This window comes from Aspergillus lentulus, assembly GCF_001445615.1.
Source record: "Aspergillus lentulus DNA, contig: Alt01, strain: IFM 54703, whole genome shotgun sequence".
In the NCBI taxonomy this organism is placed as follows: Eukaryota; Fungi; Ascomycota; class Eurotiomycetes; order Eurotiales; family Aspergillaceae; genus Aspergillus; species Aspergillus lentulus.
The window spans coordinates 4,019,566-4,039,548 of NW_028322123.1; the positions used below are offsets into that span (position 1 = coordinate 4,019,566).

Genomic DNA, 19,983 nt, shown 5'->3' on the forward strand with positions numbered 1-19,983 from the left:
AATGACATTCTGATTCAGATGCAATATCCGACAAGAGCGACAGACATAGACACCCCTGAAGTGCAGAATAAGAATCAGTAGATTGCCTCATAAGGGTCCAATCCAACAAAGCAACATCAACCCTAGAGAGAAGCCAGTGTGCTATTAACGGCCAGGTTCGCGGTTGCAATCTCCGGGTATTGTGCCTTGGGATCGAAATTCAGACGCCTTGCATATTCACGCTCAAAGATAAGGCAGTGGGTTGATCCACCACTATGGAATGCCCCAATGACATCTCCCTTAGTAATAGTGCACCCTTCAGCAGTGCTATCCTCCCACTGGCAGGTGGATACCTCGGACATCCCAACTGGTACGAAGCCCACTAATCCAATCTGTGAGCCATTTTCGACATTTGTGTCAACAATGAGAACACCCCGTGCTGCTATGTGGGTGATATAACGCTGCGACATATCTGGGCCAGCTGGATCAGGTCCACCTGAACCTCCGAATCCTGAAGCAGCTGTTTCGGCAAAGTATGTTCCATCAATGAGGGAACGGTATACAACCCTGCCGTTGACAGGCGCATTCCAGCAATGGTAGGAGTCTGCACTCAGGAAGGCCTGATACACAGTCCCGCCGACAAATTTGTCAACATACTGGCTGACTCTATCATCCTGCGTGGCTCCTAGCATATCATGCAGCGAATATGGCATGCCCTTGAGCCAGAAGGTAGTGCGGCCCGAGACGTCGGTGTCAAACGAAAGAGGGAACGATTCGCAAGCATTGACAAGCGCCCCGTCTCCTACAGGACGAACACCGGCCTTGAACTTGCGCGTAAAAAATGCGTCCCAATGAGGGTAGTTGAAGAAGTTCTCCTGCTTGCCGCCCGCGGGGTGTTCGAACAGTTCTGTAAACTTTCTTTTACTATCAGGGGTAGCATCATTTGCCTTCTTCTCCAACTGTTGGACTGCTATGTTTGAGCTCCAACCGGCGTCGATCAGTGCTTGATTACCACCACCCTCCTGCCCAGTCCTTCCCCTGGGATTGCTGAGGAACTCATTCCATTTATTCAAGATGGCTTTCAGAGACTCATTTACTCTGGGATCGAGGAAGAATTGACGACCGCTCTCGGTCCCCATCGGCCAGTCAACGATGACATTGAACGGGAACCCAATAAGACCGCTGGGTACGTCGGGGTCGTTTACCAAAAAGTACTCTGGCACTTCGGTCAAGAGGGTATTGAAAAGATATAACATGGTTTTGTAGTTCCGGACTTGTTTCTTCAGTGTGGTTGGGTCCCTATCGTATGGGGCCTTATCAGGGACCTCGTCAAACATGGAATGGGCAAGCATATAGAGAGTTGAATTGTTTTCAATTAGATTCCTCAATGCGTCGACGGGGTTCTCCTTGCCATCTCTCAGTTTTCGGGGAATTTCTGGCTTAGCCTTGTCCAGAAGGTGCGATAGCCAGGCTCGGCGAAGTCTGACATCCTCGGGCATCCAGTGGCCGTAGCCATGAGTGGCACTCCCGGTTGCGAGTCCACCCAGGCTGGGCTTCGCGTACGTGGATAGGTAGAATTTCTGCATCTTTTGAGGTATGCTATCGTACTTGTTTTGAATGAATGGTGCAAGGGAGAAACTGTTGGTGTCTGAGATATAGAAGAGACCGAATTATTTCGCCTTGACTTGGCTCTTCTTATACTTCGATCTCCCAATATAGAGTACGTATTACATCAACTCTAACCTATGGTTACACGTACTTTTGCAACTTGTGAACACTGTCATTGATGACGTTTGCATGCAGGACACGTAACGTCATATGCACGAAGTCGCATCTTTCCTACATTTCAGCTGAAACCAAAGTAGCCCTCGTAGATGGCACTGTCAGCCGTGTAATGGTACGGAGCAGGGACTCGATTTACGAGAGATTGCTCAGGGTCTTCAGTTTCAAACCATGGTTATCTGGGTATAAAGTGCATCCTAACTGACTTAAACTCTATCCCTAGTCTAGAACTTTACTTTCATTTTAGGCTTGTATACTTTGTATACTTTTCCATGGAACACAGACATTGAACGCTCCAAACTTAATGTGTTTAAAATAGGTCTATGAAATCTTTCTATAACTTAGCGTAGGGTTTCCCCACGACGATTACCTTTCCCCAGAAAAGCTAATTGGTAGCAAGCAAGCCAGTCTCTACGGAGTACATCATGCAAGCATCCCAACATATGCTATGTCACATCGGCCAGTTCAGCTGATGGGAGCTGTTGTTTTCACAGTAGTGTGGGAAAAGAGGGGTGGATGACCAATATTAAAATATCTTTTCAACATGCTGAACACCGCGAACCGGCCTGGAGAGCCGGAAGAAGCAAAGGGTGGGAGGAAGCACGGTACTTATAACGCTGCAACACTACAGCTACTCATTTTCAGCAGAAAATGGTGGCGTCAGATTCACTCGCCGATTTCAGCAAGTCAGCCAGAGAGCCGTTATACACCGTTGCAGTATTCGCCAGTAGTTAGCTCATTACCTCTACCAAATTTCACTGGAATGTCGTCGGGAGCATTGATGGTGAACTATTTACATGAAATAGCATAGCATGTACTGATCAAAGTTAATCAGCCCTGGATCACTGCATCGCGCTGCAGCTGAGCTGAAAGATCGCTGAAGAATCTGTGCAGCTCTTTCCGTTAAACACCTATCAGCTGTCGCCTTTTGACGAGGTGATTGTGGAGGTGGCTTGTGGGAATCTTACTGAGTCCGTTTAGATTTTGGCTGGGGACAAAATAACTCATGGATTGGGAGAAAGCAATGCAAATGGACTGGTCAATCCCTACCGCTTCTGGCCTTGCCCACTCTGCATGTAGATCTACTCTTATCATAATCATTCCTATGATCTGACTTGACTGTTGAGAGTACCAAGCATGCTTTCTGTTAGGGCTTAGATTATTCATCCTTCCCAAACCTCGCAACTGAACATCCACTTTTGCCAGTATTTCTAAGGATGATGTTAGAAAGTGTTAGAAAGACACAACCCACTGTAGTTTAGTTGCTTAAGACGAGAGTAGCAGAGGTGATTGTTCATACTGTGTAATGCCAAAGGAATGCGGGGTCACCTACAGCAATAAGGGACGGAAGGGACACGTCGATCCACTCTTCAGCTCCGCCACTTCGGATTCTCCAGCTGCTGCATCTGCCGGCTAGTTTTCCTTAGCCTATCACTGATCTCCACACACCAGTAGATCTTAGATGTGTGAGTAGTGTTCTCAATCCTCTTTGACTGGTAGTTTTCACTTGTTGTAAAGCTGAGAGCGAGACTTACGACATTCAACACACATATACTAGAATGTCAGTTCCCCTCGTCCCCTCCCGTGGAAATATCAAACTCCTAGAGTCTTACGATCAATTTCCAAACCAAATGCCGAGGCGTACCAGTCGATCGACTGCGGACAACTGTTGTGTAACATTATACATATGTAGCATCCAGTGCATATCAGCTGGACAATCGCTCAGTCCCATACCGTGGCTCCTAGAATCCTGAAACAATTAGTTGATGCAGCCGAGAAATGCAGGCAAAACGGTATTTCCCATTGAGGAACCAGCTTTGATGTTAATTACCTCATCGCTCCTCTTCTGGTGTTTTCTACATGCTTTTCTGGTATATTAACTAATCTGGTCAATGTCGCTATCTCATGTAGCATTGTGGCCTTGATACCTGAATTCAACTTTTCGTCTCATACCGATCAAGGTGACAAGGGCTAGATTCAGTCCGGGCAATCTATATATCGGCCCTGGCTATCTTTATGGATTCGGATTTCTCTTCAGATATTTAGTCAATTTGAACCTTCAGGACCTTCGACTTTTTATTTCTACCTCATTCCCTATAGCAATTGCCTCTTTGAGAAACACAACCTGCATTCTCTGTCCTTGTTCTCCCTTTATATCTTACCATGGGGTTCATTCCGCGCTTGCTTGTCTTAATAGGTGGACTGCTCCCCGCCACTGTGACAGCGGTTGAGCCACCAACGCCACTTTTCCCATCCCTAGACCCATCCTATACGCCGAATGATGGTTCTTAAGAAGAATTCAGCCCTGGAACAATTATAGACCACCGCCAAGCGCATATGAACTGCTATACATTACCAAGGATCTGAACAACAACGCAAACCACTCAGTCACAACAATAGTCATCCCTAAAAAAGCGAAGGACCGACTCCTATCGGTGCAGCCTGTCTATGACTCACCAGACATCAATTCCTCCTCCTCATACGAGCTCCAGGTTGGGGCGTTCGGCTCCTCCTTACCCTGGAATATGATGGATTTGTCCTTCATAGAACCATTCGTACGAGACAACGGTCCAGTTCTGAATATTCCTGAATACGAGGGGTGAATGCGGCCTTCACCGTGGGCCCGCAGACAGCCTACTAAGTACTCGATTCGATCCCTGCGGCATACGACTTCAAGGACAAATCGGCCTCCAGCCTAACGCCTGAACGGTACTGTACGGGTTCTCCGGTGGCGCGTATGCAACCGAATGGGCTTCCGAGATGCGGCCCAGTTGTGCCCCCGTTCTGACCCAGATTGTTGGTGCTGCCATGGGGGTCCTCCTCCCAACATTACGAACACCTACATCTACTGTGATGGGGGAGATTGGGCAGAGCTGAACGTGTGGGCAGTGCTGGGCATGATGAACGCTATCCCCGAGATAAAAGAATACATCAATAAAGATCTGCTGGATGAGCACCGCGAGGAGTTCTATGGTCCCATGAGACGCTGCAGTCGTCACTTCGGCGTGGAAGAGGTTCCCCCGTCTCTGGCGTTCAGGAACATCTCATCCTTTTTCAGGCACGGAGATCACTTCTTATATAAGCTCCGTGAGGCACTGGATCAGTTTGGCCTTATGGGGAGAACTGAGGTCCCCAAGTTCCCGATGTATATCTACCAAGGAACGAAGGACGAGATTGTGCATCCGATCGGAGTTACAAATCAGCTTGTGCGGGACCTCTGCGAGAGGGGTGGCAATGTACGCTATGTCCAATACCCTTGCACAAACCTTATGAATACCTTGATCAAAGGGGGAACTGCTGTCTGGATCTGGGTTGGGAATCTCTTATCAGGACTCCCTAAGTGGCCGGGATGTCAGTATTCGGACATGAATCCGCCGATCGATGGATCAGATGATGGCTGCCCGAAAGACGGCGAAGAAGTTCTGGCGATGGATGAGTATTATTCACAGTTGGAAGCTTTCGCACGGGACGAGCCGAAGTGACCTAGCAATGGCGGAGCGCATGTTTACATATAAGATAGTCCAGGAGGGAAATGCAGTGTTTTAGTCAACTGGACCCGCAATCTCATCCACCATGCCACCAGGTGGGGGGATAAAAAGTACTAAGTATACAAAATAGTATAAATAGATATATTAAAGGAGTATAAATTAAAGCAGATCATCAGTCGGATGATACCCGTTGATCTCGGCGTGCGATGCTCCCGAGAGATTCCTTTGGCTTGTATATAGTTCTCAATGACGATACATGAGATATTAATAATTTTGAAGTTCATGCGCTTACCTACACCTGCCCTTGTAGGCATGATCAACAAATGAAAGTCATGTTCTCTGTGTTCATAGACAGGTAATTCCTAGGCCTTTTCTATTGTAATCCCAGTGTAGACGTCGCCACTGCTGTCAGTATGGTACACCCCGAACACTACTCTCCCCCTGAGGTCCGTCTCGGGCAACGCATATAGATTGTAGTCATCCATCCCAAACTGATTCATTTTAATCCCTCGTGACCAGTGACAATAAGGCTTTTTCCGCTTTGCAAAGTAATCGCTGCCCAGTGCGTACTCTGTGCTCGCCTCTGCCCGTATTCCAGCGCGTTCAAGCGCTAGTCTATAGACAACCAAAATGTGCTCTGCTCCATTGTGTCCGAGTTCATGAGAGTCCTTGTAATTTCGATGCCACGCGCTAATTGACCGAAGCTTTGGAAAGCTCTGTGGGTTAAAATCACGAAACATGTTCTGAAAGTCCAGCGTATCCGCTCCTGGAGGGCAGCGAGGAGCGAGAATTACAACGTGCTGAATGCAAGCGGGAAGGGTCTGTGCAAACGGGAGCCATCCGCTTCCTTCAAGATTGCTAAACAGATCAATGTCAAGGGTGAGCCGCTCTAGCCGGGTAAATTCATTCCATCTCCAGTTTGTCGTTGGCGGCGCGATTGGGTTGATCGACATATAGGGACGGTATGGCTTCAGGCAGGGTTCGTGGCGACAGCCACAAATGGAACCATACTCCATGAGTTCGATGTGGAGGTGTCGTAAGCTAAATTTGGTATGGGTAAGCAATGCTATACACACGGCCTCAATACTCATTTCGGGTAGAGGGTTTCGATATGGTCCATCTCCAAGGCGTTTTCCAAATACCTCTGGCGTGTGGAAGACCATATATTTGAATTGCTTCAAGCTGGAACATCCGCCGATAATTCTGGACAAGGCGCGACTGGAGACGTTTCCTCGATCCACAACGACTGATTCCAGACCGGAGTTTGCGGGTGGCAGGGGATACGCCGGGTCCATTGCATCATCCCAGTCATACGTGATGGAGCTTTGCGCGCTCATATCTTCCTGCCAAACTGGCTGTGAGTAGTAGTCCCAGAGAGAGAGGTTTTTAAGAGCTGGCAATCGAGCCAACGCAGTTAAGAGGCGGATGATCTGCTGAAAGTGATCCTCGCCGATAACTGCCTGTAACCGTTGCTCTCGTCTATCCTCACTACTTTCGGACCCATTCCATTCATCGTCGCCTTCTTCCTCGTCGTGGTCATAAGATAGGAAGTTGACTCGCACGTCAGTCAAACTCGACAGGGGCTGATCCTGGAGTCCTCTATAAGACCTTGTTGCCAGCCTACTTACGGCGCGGGGGACATAGGGAAAGATAATATCGTAGGCGTTCACCTCTAATTCCATACTCTTCAGCTCTGTCAGCTGCCCAAGGGCAAGTGCCAATGCAGCTCCCCCGGTCCCAGTGGCCACTGCATGCATCCAGTCCCACACTTCTTCATACTCCACGATGCGTGATGCTTGAACAAGCCGTCTAATGCACTGTAAACTCGAATCCCAGGTCAAGCATAGTCCCTGTGGACAATCGAAGGGCTCCGAGGACAGTTCCTCCACGTACGGGGCCAAGCGGGGACTTTGGGCGATCTCGAGCAACAATCGCGGAGCACCTTTGCTAAAGGCCTCATTCGTTCTGCACCGGCGGATGTTTGATGGAGTCAAAGAGCAGAGGACTTCAGATTGCCATTTTCGGTATCTCTTGTGTTCTTGCAGGTGGTTGCGACAGAGTTCCTGAAGATATTTACAGCTCGATGAGAAGGAGGGTAGGTCCCTTGGGGAAATGAAGTCTATAACTTTCAACTGTAGTTCATATGGAAGTAGTAAGAGCATGGTGGTGGGAGGACATTGACAGGAAAAGAGTTCTTCATGACGACCAGCACGTTACCCTGAGGAAAAGCCTTGTGTCCCGCCCCCACGCTTGCTACGGCGGACTGTTTCTACACAATGGACTTTTGGATTTCGACACTGTTTGCTGCACGTATTACCTATTACAGTAGCGTACTGCAGTATGTAAGATACACATTTACATGGAGTATGTAACTGGAACGCCCCCTACGCAAGTATGGCAATTATGAGAAGTGAAGGTATATGTTCATTCTCAACCATACAGCACAAAAAAGCTTAAGTATTATTTGTGTATGTTACTGTCCAGTGTATGGGAATTTTCTCATTCCATAACTTCAAGTTATACTATGACACTCGAAATTATATACACATGACTAAATGTAACTACCAGTGGTTAATCGTGGGTCTCTAGACAGGTATTGCACAAAATCTTTTTTTGCGCCTATGCAGTTCTATGCCTTTGATACATACTCGAGCTCTTTCTGTAGAGTCCTCCATGACTTCATTCCCCTCATTGCAGCAGACTCTGGTTGACTGTGCCTATCCCTCATGCGGCGGTCAAAGATCTCCATCGACACCCAGCCTTTGTAACCAATCTCAAGGATCCAAGCTTCGGCAATGTCGGTAATAGGCAGATAGGCGCCATGGTCATGCTCCAGAGGAAATGGTCGTGCATGTTTTGACCAAGTAAATTGCGGCGCCTCCCCTTTGACAAACCACGGGTGACCCTTGGAGAATGGAGGATCGAATCTTTCGCCATCAGACAGCTGGAGAAAGAATATCTTCTCAACAGGACAATTGGAAACAAAGCGATTGAGTGATTCACGAAGAGATTTATCAGAGTCAGGGAAGCGCCCCGACCCAGCGAAAGGGTCACCCCATAGCTTCGTAGCTTCATGAAACGTATCTAGACATAGCCCGAAGTTTGGTCGATCGACTTCGTTGACATATTGCAGAGCGACCTCCCATGTGGAGCAGTGCGTTCCCCAGGACAAATACTCATACGCAATTGATACAACCGGCTGCTCCGCACTTCCGATATCAGCCAACTGCTGTAGCTCACTGATGACCACGCCTTTGTCGCCGATAGCGTCTGGTTTGTAATTTGAAGGAATCTGCAAATATGACGCGTGAAGGACTCTAGCGACCTTAACCCAATGTCTGGCCTTCTGTAATCTGTCACTAAGAGGCGATCTGTCTCCTTCGTAATTCTCGAATGGTGCCAAAGAGAGAATGTCCAAGTTGAGTTTCTGGCATAACACGCGGATCTTCTCAGCGCCCTCGAGAATCGAGATGTTTTGAGCTTGAGAAAATCCTTCCAACTCGAAATAGACAATCTCAATGCCTTTGTATCCGGCTTCTGCCGCAGCCTGAATTTTGTGGTCTAGGTGATGAGAAGGGTGCTGGCCTAGAGATAAGCTAGCGATAGCCAATTTATTCGAGAGCATGTTGTGCAAAAATTTCGGCTGCTGAAAGATAAGTGAAGAAATCAAAGCGGGACTTCTATTAAAGCTACACGCAATATATCTATAACAAGGAGCAAATGCGGGGTTTCGGATTCTGTTCTCCGCAGGGCAGATGAGACAGAGGCTAGTTGGTCTTTTGACTACAGGACTCTCAAAGTGAAGTCATTTAGGACGCGAACATAAAGATTTCAGATTTCATCATAGTCATCCGTAGGGTACAGGTTTCCTACATGGAAAACAGGTTCTTTCACCTTTCCTTACATCGGTGGTCTCACGTTATTGCGGGTGTTATTCTCCGGACATGATTTTCTGCCACCAGAGGTTGGAGCATTTCCAAAGGCCTGAAGTGACACTGTCTTCTCAAACACACTCAGAATGCTTTCAATTTCGAAAGGCTGCTCCTGGAAAGCGATTTCCGCATCCTACTACTGATTCAAGCACGATGATGATAGATCCTATAAATCCAGCACAATGTTCGACGCGAGCTCAGTTGAATCGTTATCCATTTTTGAAATCATCACTCCTCTCTGCAGTTTTGTTCCATATTACGTTGGCAATCAAGCGTTTTTAAAATGGTATCCGCTGTCCTTCATCCATCTTCGACAAACATTGAAGCCACTTCGGACAATATCGACGCCGTCAATGTTCTCAAGGCAAACGCACAGCAAGCGGCAAAGGACCTGTACGAAGAGTCTGAATTCGACAAAGCCAAGGACAAGACAACTTTCCGCCAGTTCAACGATGCTTGTGACCGTGTCAGGAATTTCTATGCTCAGCAGCACACCCTACAAACAGTGGCCTTCAACTTGAAGGCCCGTAATGACTTCCACAATAAGACCCGCGCGCGCATGACTGTTTGGGAAGCAATGGAGAAACTGAACACGTTCATTGATGAATGTGACCCCGACACCCAAGAATCCCAAATGACACACCTGCTCCAGTCCGCTGAAGCTATCCGCAAAGAGGGCAAGCCACGCTGGATGCAACTTGTTGGGTTGATCCATGATCTTGGCAAGCTCCTTTTCTTCTTCGGTGCTCAGGGCCAATGGGACGTTGTGGGAGACACCTTCCCCGTCGGGTGTGCGTTTGATGATAGAATCATCTTCGGGACTGAGTCTTTCAAGAAGAATGAGGATTTCAACAACCCGATCTACAGCACCAAGTTCGGCATTTACTCCCCTGGCTGTGGTCTAGAGAACGTCATGCTGTCTTGGGGACATGATGAATACCTTTATCATATTGTTAAGGATCAGTCGACCATTCCCGATGAGGGGCTTGCTATGATTCGGTACCACTCATTTTATCCATGGCATCGTGAGAACGCCTATCATGAGTTTATGAATGAGCATGACAGAAAGATGCTTGAAGCTGTACGGGCCTTCAATCCATATGACTTGTACTCCAAGAGTGATGAGATGCCAAATGTTGAAGAGTTGAAGGTGAGAATCATTTCTAAATAACACCACCTTTCACAGCTGTGTGCTAACGTGATGCTAGCCTTACTATCTCGAACTCATTGACGAGTATTTCCCAGCAAAGGTTCTGAGATGGTGAAATCTCCTCTCCATGAATTTCGCTTTAGGTTTGGAGTGTTTATGTCTGTATGACATGGATGCAAAGTATCCAGGCCGCTGAAATGGACAACAGGGGCATCTCAATCTATGCTTTTAGTTTACTCGCTAGAGCTTAGGACCAATTCAATTCCTTGGCAGTATGCTATTCGTTTTCGTAGAAATAAAGGCTTAATATTGACACTCTTCAGCGTTGCTGCCTCTCATATAGCATTTGAAAATCAAGTCAGTCAGGATACAGTGGCGGAGACTGCCCGATGTTCATGCCCTGTTTCAGTAGTTTTCAGAAGCACCCTCGTATGATTGAACGGGTTACAGCAGAGAGATTTGTTTCCGAGATGCCTTATCTTGGGCTCTATTTGACAAAAGCCAGTACAGATACATCGACTTCTAGGCCGGGACACTTTGCTTGCACTCACAATATGGCAATCGGCTATTCAGTAGTAGTCTGTTAGCTGAGGCGAAGTGGCAAGATCTCTTCATGGAGATTGGGCTCACAGGCGATCTCTGCTCATCTAAGCTTTTCCATTAGGAAGTAGGGCAGTCGCAGTCGGAAATTATATTCCTGTGCAGCTGCAATGTTGTCATGATGGGAAATGAAATATATTCTATTGGCCTGTATATTGCTACGCACTTCCGCGGCAATTCTCCCCAGCTATGGGGTCCAATAGGAGATAGCACCGGAATGCGGGGTGCTCATAGTCATGAATCATGATATTGCATTGATTGGTGCTCGGAGACCTAACACCGCCCGGACAGTCGAGCACCTAGATATACAAGCTCCAATTGGTTGACCGTGTCAGCGAAGCTTTTCTGAGCGGAAGAGAACAGGGACGTTGATAGAAACGTCTGAGACAACCTTGCAACCCTTAAGGTTCTCAGTAATTTAGTAAAGTGTTAATCAACTTTCCAAACACCCACATCACGAAGCTGATTTGGATCTACACGAAAGTCTACGTAGTATTTGTTCTTGGAGTGGAATATAAAAAATGGCATAACTATCTTGGCAAGGAAGCATGAGCTCCTCTGTGCACCTGATGAAAACCATAGGACAGGTCGGTACTGAGAAGTCAGAGGTACAATCTAGTTCTTGATGGTTCGTCCATCAAAGTAAATCTTCTCACCGGTAATCAGACTTCGCTGCAATGCTTGCCCGATAGAAACCGCTTTGACTGAGCTTTGCAAGCTTATTGGAGGTGGGGTGTTATCCAGGCAGCAAGCTGTGAAATCATAAGCCTCAGTGATAAATGCTTCCCGAAACCTCTCATAATAATGCCGTGGCAGCTCACGTCTGGCCCCCTGTGAGTCATGAATTTCAACATGATTCTTTCTTACTTGCATATTCACCCTCACAGAACCTTTCTCACAGATGATTTCTGAGGTGTCCTCCTGTCCAGCCGCCATCATACGCGAACAATACAAGGCCGCCATCTTTCCACCCTCAAACTCCACAGTCGCGATTGCATTATCCCGGTCGTTGGTCGCCTCTAGCCCCGGATGAACGGCACAAACACCAACTGCCTGCAAGCTCTTGATGTTGCGATTCTCTCCCAGGAACCAAAGCATGAGGTCGATATCGTGAATGGAACAGTCCACGAAAATACCACCACTTGTCTTCGCGTACTCGACGAAGAATCCTGATGAATCATACAGATCTGCTGTTTGAGACCGGAAAAGCACCGGTGATCCAAACTCGCCCTTGTTGACTCTCTCATGAGCTTCGCGGTACGACGCATCGAAACGACGAGAGAAGGCGCACATCACTTTTTGCTGCGGGTATGTTTTAAGAGACTGCTCGTATGCGGAGACCACGGATTGGGCCTATGCCAAGTATCGCACGTCAACATCCAATCTTCCCAAGGATAAGTGGCAAGTCAACGTACCACTTCAGCATCAATGCTCAATGGCTTCTCGCAGAGAACATGAAGGCCTCTCTTAATCGCTTTCAGAGCTTGCTCTGCATGCACAGCGGTGACGCTCGCAATCACAACAGCTTCCAGATCAGCTTTTTCAAGCATTTCATCGTAGTCCTGGAAGATTTGCACCCCTTGAAGGTTCTCTGCTGCCCATTGACGCTCATTATAATCGGGAGTACTGGCAGCTACCACGTTTGCACGGGCAGTGAGCTCATGGAAGTTGATGGCATGCCGCTTGCCTGTTTATATTAAGATATACTGCCAATAACACGGGGGTGGGAAGGCCTACCCATACGGCCAAGGCCCGCGATACCGACACGAAGTTTTTGGGCGACCATTATTGCGAATGTGGGATATCGAGGAAGAAACAAGATGTTCCAAGAGCTTCAAGAGACATAGAAAAGGTGAGGACGGGGGTCAAGGCTATATACATAACGAAGCCCATTTTTCCTGTGTAGTTTGGGTGTGGGACCTTTAGCTAATGTTTCGGATTTCAATGTCCGATGTCAGTATACGAATGCCACGAATAGTCTGGTCATGAGTACCTGACTCCCAATGTCCTGAATTATACCAGTTGAGCGGGGAAATAGATCCGAGGTAAGTAGAAATCAAACGAAACGACAATTGGCAGAGCTATGTACTCCTTACTAAGTACTGGATGTACATTGAGGTCCAAAGTATATGTTCCCAAACCAACCCACTCCGTATCCCTCTCGACCGTATTTGGATTTGGCCATGTCTGTTCAGGGAGCAATTTCGCAGTGCTCTGCATTAATAATGCCATCCTTCTCCCCACACACCTGCAAATCATCACTCTCAGTACGAGCGATTCGCGTTGCGTCTGCCCAACTCATGTCATTTCCTGCATTGTGCTTGATTTCAAAGAGCCGATCAACTTGTTCAAGAGATAATGTCGCAGTCTCAATGTAGAAGTAGTAAATGAGTGGGATGAAGCAAAAGTTGAAAATGGCGTAGAGCATATAATACCGCCACTGGATACTTTGGATGGCGGTAGGGGTGACCACAACAACAACATAGACGAAAAGCCAATTGACAGTGGTGGCAAAGGATGTGCCGATGTTGCGCATTCTCTGAGAATTGATCTCGGCAGGGTATATATAGGGAATCGAGAGCAGCGACATTCCGTAGAAGACGTAGTAGACAAAAATGAAAACCACAGCCATGATCGACATCCCCTTGTTGTCTGGGCCACCATATCGCAAGCCCACAGCAACAAGAGCAAAGCAAACGCTACTGGCAGCCACTCCCATGAGCATTAGCCTCTTTCGCCCAACACGGTCGATCAAGAGAGCTGCAATTGAGCCCCAGAACATGAGCGACATGGAGTCCACGGCGGACAAGATCAAAGCCATGCGACTGCTCAGACCCACTGATCGTGTAAGAACCACGGGGAGGTAATATGCAATAACGTTGGTACCTCCCATCTGTTGGAAGAATGCGGTACCAGCTCCCAGAAGCATACGGCGAAGTGTTTGCTGCTTACTCTTCCAAGTGAGAATTTCTTTCAGGGCCACCGACTCCTGCACCTCAGCCTCATGGTGAACAGCAGCAACTAGATTCTGAATCTCATTGGTAACAAAAGGATCATTATCCGGCTTTGATAACAGCCTAGCGAGAATATTTTGTGCCTCCCCAACACGATTCTTCATAATAAGCCACCGAGGTGACTGCGGTGTGACATGGACTAGGGCAATGGTGATGATGGCAAAGAAGCACTGGAATGCCAGAGGAAACCGCCAGCTCACATCTGAGTGCGGAATGAAGGTGAAGCCATAGTTCATCCACTACGTCTAGTGAGCAATTAGGTTTGGTCATTGAGGCTGATGAGTACTTACATTTGTGATCACAATGCCAAAAATATTCGTGACCAGCTGAAAAACGATGAGTTTGCCCCGATCTTTCGGCTGCGCAGTTTCTGCCTGCCAGATAGGTATAGCGATGGTATTCATTCCGTTTCCGATTCCCGCGACCACACGGCCGACAATCATCTGCGCGAGGGAATATGACGCCGTCTGGAGGATTGCACCGATGATCAAAATCGCGCAGCCGATGAGAATACATCTTCTGCGACCCAGTTTGTCGCCGGCATACATGGACACGAGTGTTCCAGTAATGCAGCCGATATCGTATGTTGCCACGATCTGACCTTGAATCGTAGCCCCCGGAAAGCCGAAGGTCCTCAGGAAGGGTTCATTGTCCAGGAGGCCACCAAAAACACCCTGGTCATAGCCGAAGAGAAGAAACCCAGCACCGCAGGCGGCAGTAATTCCATACTGAAGCGCTTTTCCCTGCGCGTCCTGTAGGAACATCGTACAAACGGTTAAATGGATGATGCGGTGGTATCAGTTACGAGAAAAAGCGAGATAGCAGGTCCAATCCAAAGTCCATCCAGGCAATGCCGAACTATTCGATTCATATTAGATTTATATTAGCCCGGTGGGATGCAATAATATGAACGCAATCCAATCTGAAGAGAAACTTCCCGGAATCCATTGACCGAAACTCATTTGCTACAACTAAGCTGAGCCGGGTTTATGACCGATTGGATCTGCAGAAACAGGCGAACCGCCCCAACTCCACAATCTACGACCACCATTGCGGGGTAGTCTGCATACCCCAGATTTTTGAGCCTCGTTTGCATTCCGCTCCTGCCGTTTCCCTCTCGACAGAGTCTGGCACAATAATGAGCTCTATGAAACAGTATGGGAAGCGACAACATGCCGCCATGGCATGCATCTCATGTCGGGAGAGGAAAGTGAAGGTATTCCCTGCCACGACTTTTTACTCTTTGCTAAATTAATTCAAAGAATAACAGTGTGATGGTGAAGTACCATCTTGCTCCCGTTGCGCAAGCAAAAGCAAAGAATGCTGTTATCAAGCTTTTGATAAGAGAAAGTGAGATCATGATACTGACCATGCGATCGCGATGGGCCATCTTGAGACTAAGAGTTGACCATGATGATAGGCTACCTCTTCGTGTCGCAATAGAGCTGCTGACCTGCAGAGTCGATCAACTGTGTCAATTTATCCATGAAAATGGCCTTCAGCCCCCAGAAATGTCTGATGATAAGGGTGCTACCCTGCAAAACATTCTGGACACCCTTGGAATGACAAAGCAAGCCGTCAGCCCAATACCACCTCCGAGTAATGCAACGATGAAGTCTCCAAGAACGGTCAAGGATACCGAGTATTCTTTACCTACTTCTACGATGGCCCCATTTCATGTCTCTTTCGAAGGCTTCAGGGGTCGGAACTTGGATCAACAACATGCTACCAGTTCGCCCTTAAGTGAGCAAGGTCACTGTTTACCGGATTCGCCGCTGTCGTCAATTCCGCAACATAATGAATCTTCAATCATTGCACTTGAAGGAGATCAGTCAGTCTTGACTCTCTTGAGAGAAGACAGCCCGGGAAGTATATTCAACGCGTGGCTTTTTGACCTAGACTTCGGTACACACATTACGCCCTCTGCATCCGACACGCAACAACAACGATTTACCTTGGGCTACTCGCCCAATGATGGACTTGCTATACCACCAACAGCCCAGGCAGAATCTATCGAAACTGTTTATAGCGAAAGTAACTCTACCCTTCTCAAGGAACCGGCCAGCGCATCCGACATCGAAGGCCTGGTTGATGAGATCTCCGACCGGGTTGGTACCTTGAAAATCGGCCCTGGAGGGAAGACACGGTTTTATGGCCCGACCTCCACCTTTAATTTGAGGGAGATGCCATCCTCAGACAATTATGAACCCGATCAGGCAAACCTCGCCGACCATTATGGGTCAGAGGAAGAAATCCCTGCGGATGTAGAAGAACATCTGCTCGACCTTTATTTCACCTGGCAGGACCCGTCATTCCATGTCGTTGATCGACATATCTACGAAGAAGCAAAGGAAAAGTGGAAAAACATGGAAAAGACTCCTTTCTATTCAGAGGCACTGCGGAATGCAATGTGAGTCAGTTCTATTGCCAATGCTCTCTGAAGGACCCACGCTGACAATTGCAACAAGGTGTGCGCTTGGTAGCGCTTTTGAATCTCGATACCATCCGACTGTTATCACGTTCCCAAAGACGCTTGTTGAGTTTTTTGCCGATCGCGCCAAGTCAATACTTGAAACAGAATTAGATTCTCCTTGTGTTGCAACCATTCAAGCAATGGTCATCTTGAGCAGCCACGAAGTTGGAAATGGAAAAGATGCAAGAGGGTGGCTATATAGCGGTAAGTCCACATGGGAACCTCGATGATTTCATTCAGAAAAACTTACTTGCAGCCTAAGGATCGGCTTTGAGGCTGGCATTCGATCTTGCTTTGCACCTTGACATGGCCAGCTATGTGTCTGCAGGGATGATCTCAGCTGCCGACGCAGACCTTCGCAGGACTGTCTTCTGGACTGCATACATTGTTGACCAGTTCGTCATCTCCTCCCACGACCTTTACTTGAGTACGTAGTTGTCCTGACTATTTGGTAGCCAATTAGGATTCCATTTAGGTAGACCCTTTCGCACCAGCATGGAGGATGTGACGGTTGAAAAGCCCCGTCAAAAAGCAGGTTCCAGAGGGCATTGCGGGTGGACACCTGGCGAGCCGTCGTCTTCTGCCAGCCACGACTCTGGCTTGCTGGACATCAAAGACGCAATCAGCCAACAACTAGTTTCCCTCTGCGAGCTGATGGCCCCATGCGGGTATATCCTGTAAGAATCTCTGTCAAGGTCACTTCCGGCCCCGATTGACATTTCCAACAGATACGGTACCTCCAGTATCTCAAAAGAGATTCTTCAAGAGCTCAATGCGAAAATTGTCGCCGAGCTCCAGAAGTGGAAAGCTACCCTTCCGCCTATTTTACAGATTGACCTTGACGACGTCACCTCCCCATACCCTCCGCATGTGTTGCTTCTCCAGTATGTAACCTGTTTTCTTGCCATATCTCTCTTTCCTCCAATCTAACCGGCACCAAAGCATGCAATACCACCAGAACATGATCTACGCCCACAGACCATGGATATCAAAAAGTCAACTACAACCGCAACCACCAAGAGGACCCGGATACACGCACGCCCGCGAAATGTGCATCCAATCGGCCATCGCAATCTCCAAGATCCTCAATATGTATGAGTCTCGCTACACACTGCGTCGAATCAATGTACAAGCTGTTTCCATCACGTCCTCGGCCATCCTATTCCTCCTATTTGCTGCCGTCTCGAATTACCCCTCCCGCTCCCAGGGCAATATCTCACTGTATCTAACGACATGTTTCAGAGCCTTGGATGAGTTCACTCTCTCCTGGAAAAGCGCCCAGAGAGCAAAGGACCTTCTAGTTGGGTTACAGCGTCAATGGGATCTACGGACGCGGTCTAATAAACTGCCACAGCAGGCTGACGGGGTGTTGTATCCTCCGCAGAAACGGTTAAGGACTGCTAGCGGACTTCATCAGATGGCGCCTGTTCTCCTTGATCCGGCTTTGTAGATAGACCTTTATTTGGATGGTATGCTTAGGACAGAGGCGGAAGCTCTTCTGCGAAAGATATCGTCAGGATATCTTTGATTCTACCTATATGCTGATGGTTTGGATCGTTACAGCGGCAGGTAAGCAAGTGTATCATTTTTGGACCTTGGAATATGATGAATCATGTACGGAGTATGCTATATACCATATGTTAGTTTTGTTATATACAGGGTATGCTATCTCCATACGTTAGTTTTGTTATATGCAGCCAGTCCACAACGTTTGCTTCTAGCACTAAATCTCTTTTAACCCTGCCCAATGCTTCCTAGTAATCAACCTATAGTCTTAGTAACAGTATCAACTCAGTTATTCCATGGACCTTATATCTCCCAGCTGGATCACAGCCTAGCTAGAGATCTACCCCAAATACACAAAGTAGCAAGACTAACAGAGCTTCCTAGGATGTCATACAAGGTACCAGACGAGCTTATGCAAAGCAATATTGGCCACATGCGTCTTCTTTGGTAATCGTTTGCTGAAGAAAATTCCGCTCAGAACGGCATCTGGATTTCACATGCCTGGCTCTCAAGTGACTCTTGAAACTGCTTGTCCTTGAGCAGAATCTACTCGACGCGTCGCAAGCTGTCATCCACATCTAAGTCCAGCTTGATGAACCAGAGTCGTTTACCTCTGGGGGTATCGAGGGATGATTTGATTCATTAAGTATGTTGAGCATCGACATAAACAACTAATGCTAAAGCTGAGCCATGGAATAATAATTAAAGGGAATATCATACGTGCTGGTTGACTTAGACATCATCCGAATTCGCGTCTCTGTCTCAGTACCCTTTTCTTCAGCCATAAACCATGCCACCAATTCCTCAAGCAGAAATTGGCCTACTAGGAGGGCAAGATCTGCAGTGAAGCTATACTATGCAATGCTCCATTGGTTAGTCACGATGTGTTAATACACATCTCTACATTGATAGATGCATGTCCAGATTATTCCGCTCTATTCTAGATTACTCTTTCTCTGCTTTCTATGCGCGGGCGAGTTCTACACTTGAATATCACCTTGAATGCCTGTGTACTCTCTGTAACTACTACAACCTCTTGATTTTGGGTGGTGTAGAGTGCTTAAGCGAGAGTATGGTTGCTTTGCTAAGTGATTTAGCCAGGACTCTCTATAATTGTATTGACAAGTTTGATTCCTTAGCTAATTACCACCGCGCGTGGCTAGAAACCCTTCAACCAGATACTGTTTAAATAGCTCCATAGCTAGTGGTATAAGCCAATTCAAGCAGAAATGGGTGCTATTAATACTTAATATCTCTTAACGAACGCTAAGACCACCAGGAAGCCCGCCGAGCAGCAGATCTAGCTAAATCTGGTCAGTTCACCCCATAAATGCTTAGAACCTTAGTTCAGCTCTTTACCAAGGGCCCTACTAAAGCATCAGGCAAATAGGCCCCCGACCCCATTAATACTTATACTAGATCAGATTATCAGGGGCTGTGTGCTAACATTACATAACGCAGCACTCCTTGCGCAGGAGAACACCAATATACGCGCAGCGGATGAGAAGAAACACCAGAAACGCCCACGGTCAAATAGACGAATACCCCACGAGGGCAGGCCGATCGGTCGAAGAGGCCTATAGCTAGCAGCTAGCTCAACAGCTGAACCAGCCAGACTTATAATACACAGTGTAGAAGAAAAGAAATATATACTATAAGGAAAACTAATAGGACTACTATATTAATTAATAAGGTTAATAAGGTAGATGTACTTTATTTATCTATAAGCTCTCTTATACTTCTCCTCTAACCTTTTCTAATTAAAATCTTATATGAGTCCCCTAGAATATAGAGATAGTCTATAATATAGCTACTAATAACTCTTCTACTTGTCATACCCTGGTCCCTGGGATCTGTCTCTGCTGTTCCTACTTCCTACTAGTTACTAACTTTAGGAGTGAGGTAATTTACCTCACTCCTAAAGGGTAATATAGTCCCTAGACTATATCTGATACTTGCCTGACGTCTACTGATCTGGTAGCCTAATATTATATTCATATAATCCTATAGATTAAGGATAATTTAGGAGATAATATAAGAATAATAATAGTAAAGATAG

At 47.2% G+C, this 19,983-nt stretch overlaps 7 protein-coding genes across 7 annotated transcripts; 3 read left to right on the top strand and 4 right to left on the bottom strand.

The window, feature by feature from the left end:
- Window positions 1-122: 122 nt before the first annotated feature.
- ALT_1244 (phosphatidylserine decarboxylase family protein) lies at window positions 123-1,565 on the bottom strand (the record flags this gene model as incomplete). Its single annotated transcript, XM_033563364.2, has 1 exon — window positions 123-1,565. One exon carries the CDS (start codon window positions 1,563-1,565, stop codon window positions 123-125), a length of 1,443 nt encoding a protein of 480 aa, XP_033419255.2.
- A 2,943-nt stretch (window positions 1,566-4,508) lies between these two features.
- On the top strand, window positions 4,509-5,243 carry ALT_1245 (uncharacterized protein; the record flags this gene model as incomplete). The annotated part of the gene is made up of 1 exon (XM_089599115.1): window positions 4,509-5,243. One exon carries the CDS (start codon window positions 4,509-4,511, stop codon window positions 5,241-5,243), a length of 735 nt encoding a protein of 244 aa, XP_089456779.1.
- Window positions 5,244-5,611: 368 nt separating this feature from the next.
- On the bottom strand, window positions 5,612-8,874 carry ALT_1246 (sugar phosphate isomerase/epimerase family protein; the record flags this gene model as incomplete). The annotated part of the gene is made up of 3 exons (XM_033563360.2): window positions 5,612-6,832; window positions 6,878-7,214; window positions 7,898-8,874. The coding sequence occupies 3 exons, from the start codon at window positions 8,872-8,874 to the stop codon at window positions 5,612-5,614; spliced, it is 2,535 nt and encodes an 844-aa protein (XP_033419251.2).
- A 590-nt stretch (window positions 8,875-9,464) lies between these two features.
- ALT_1247 (inositol oxygenase) lies at window positions 9,465-10,446 on the top strand (the record flags this gene model as incomplete). The annotated part of the gene is made up of 2 exons (XM_033563359.2): window positions 9,465-10,331; window positions 10,390-10,446. The coding sequence occupies 2 exons, from the start codon at window positions 9,465-9,467 to the stop codon at window positions 10,444-10,446; spliced, it is 924 nt and encodes a 307-aa protein (XP_033419250.2).
- Window positions 10,447-11,546: 1,100 nt separating this feature from the next.
- ALT_1248 (inositol 2-dehydrogenase 4) lies at window positions 11,547-12,717 on the bottom strand (the record flags this gene model as incomplete). Its single annotated transcript, XM_089599116.1, has 4 exons — window positions 11,547-11,762; window positions 11,817-12,284; window positions 12,347-12,618; window positions 12,669-12,717. 4 exons carry the CDS (start codon window positions 12,715-12,717, stop codon window positions 11,547-11,549), a joined length of 1,005 nt encoding a protein of 334 aa, XP_089456780.1.
- Window positions 12,718-13,122: 405 nt separating this feature from the next.
- On the bottom strand, window positions 13,123-14,709 carry ALT_1249 (sugar porter family MFS transporter; the record flags this gene model as incomplete). Its single annotated transcript, XM_089599117.1, has 2 exons — window positions 13,123-14,184; window positions 14,236-14,709. 2 exons carry the CDS (start codon window positions 14,707-14,709, stop codon window positions 13,123-13,125), a joined length of 1,536 nt encoding a protein of 511 aa, XP_089456781.1.
- Window positions 14,710-15,456: 747 nt separating this feature from the next.
- On the top strand, window positions 15,457-17,868 carry ALT_1250 (fungal specific transcription factor domain-containing protein; the record flags this gene model as incomplete). Its single annotated transcript, XM_033563356.2, has 6 exons — window positions 15,457-16,355; window positions 16,414-16,622; window positions 16,681-16,845; window positions 16,894-17,095; window positions 17,147-17,302; window positions 17,361-17,868. 6 exons carry the CDS (start codon window positions 15,457-15,459, stop codon window positions 17,866-17,868), a joined length of 2,139 nt encoding a protein of 712 aa, XP_033419247.2.
- Window positions 17,869-19,983: the final 2,115 nt, after the last annotated feature.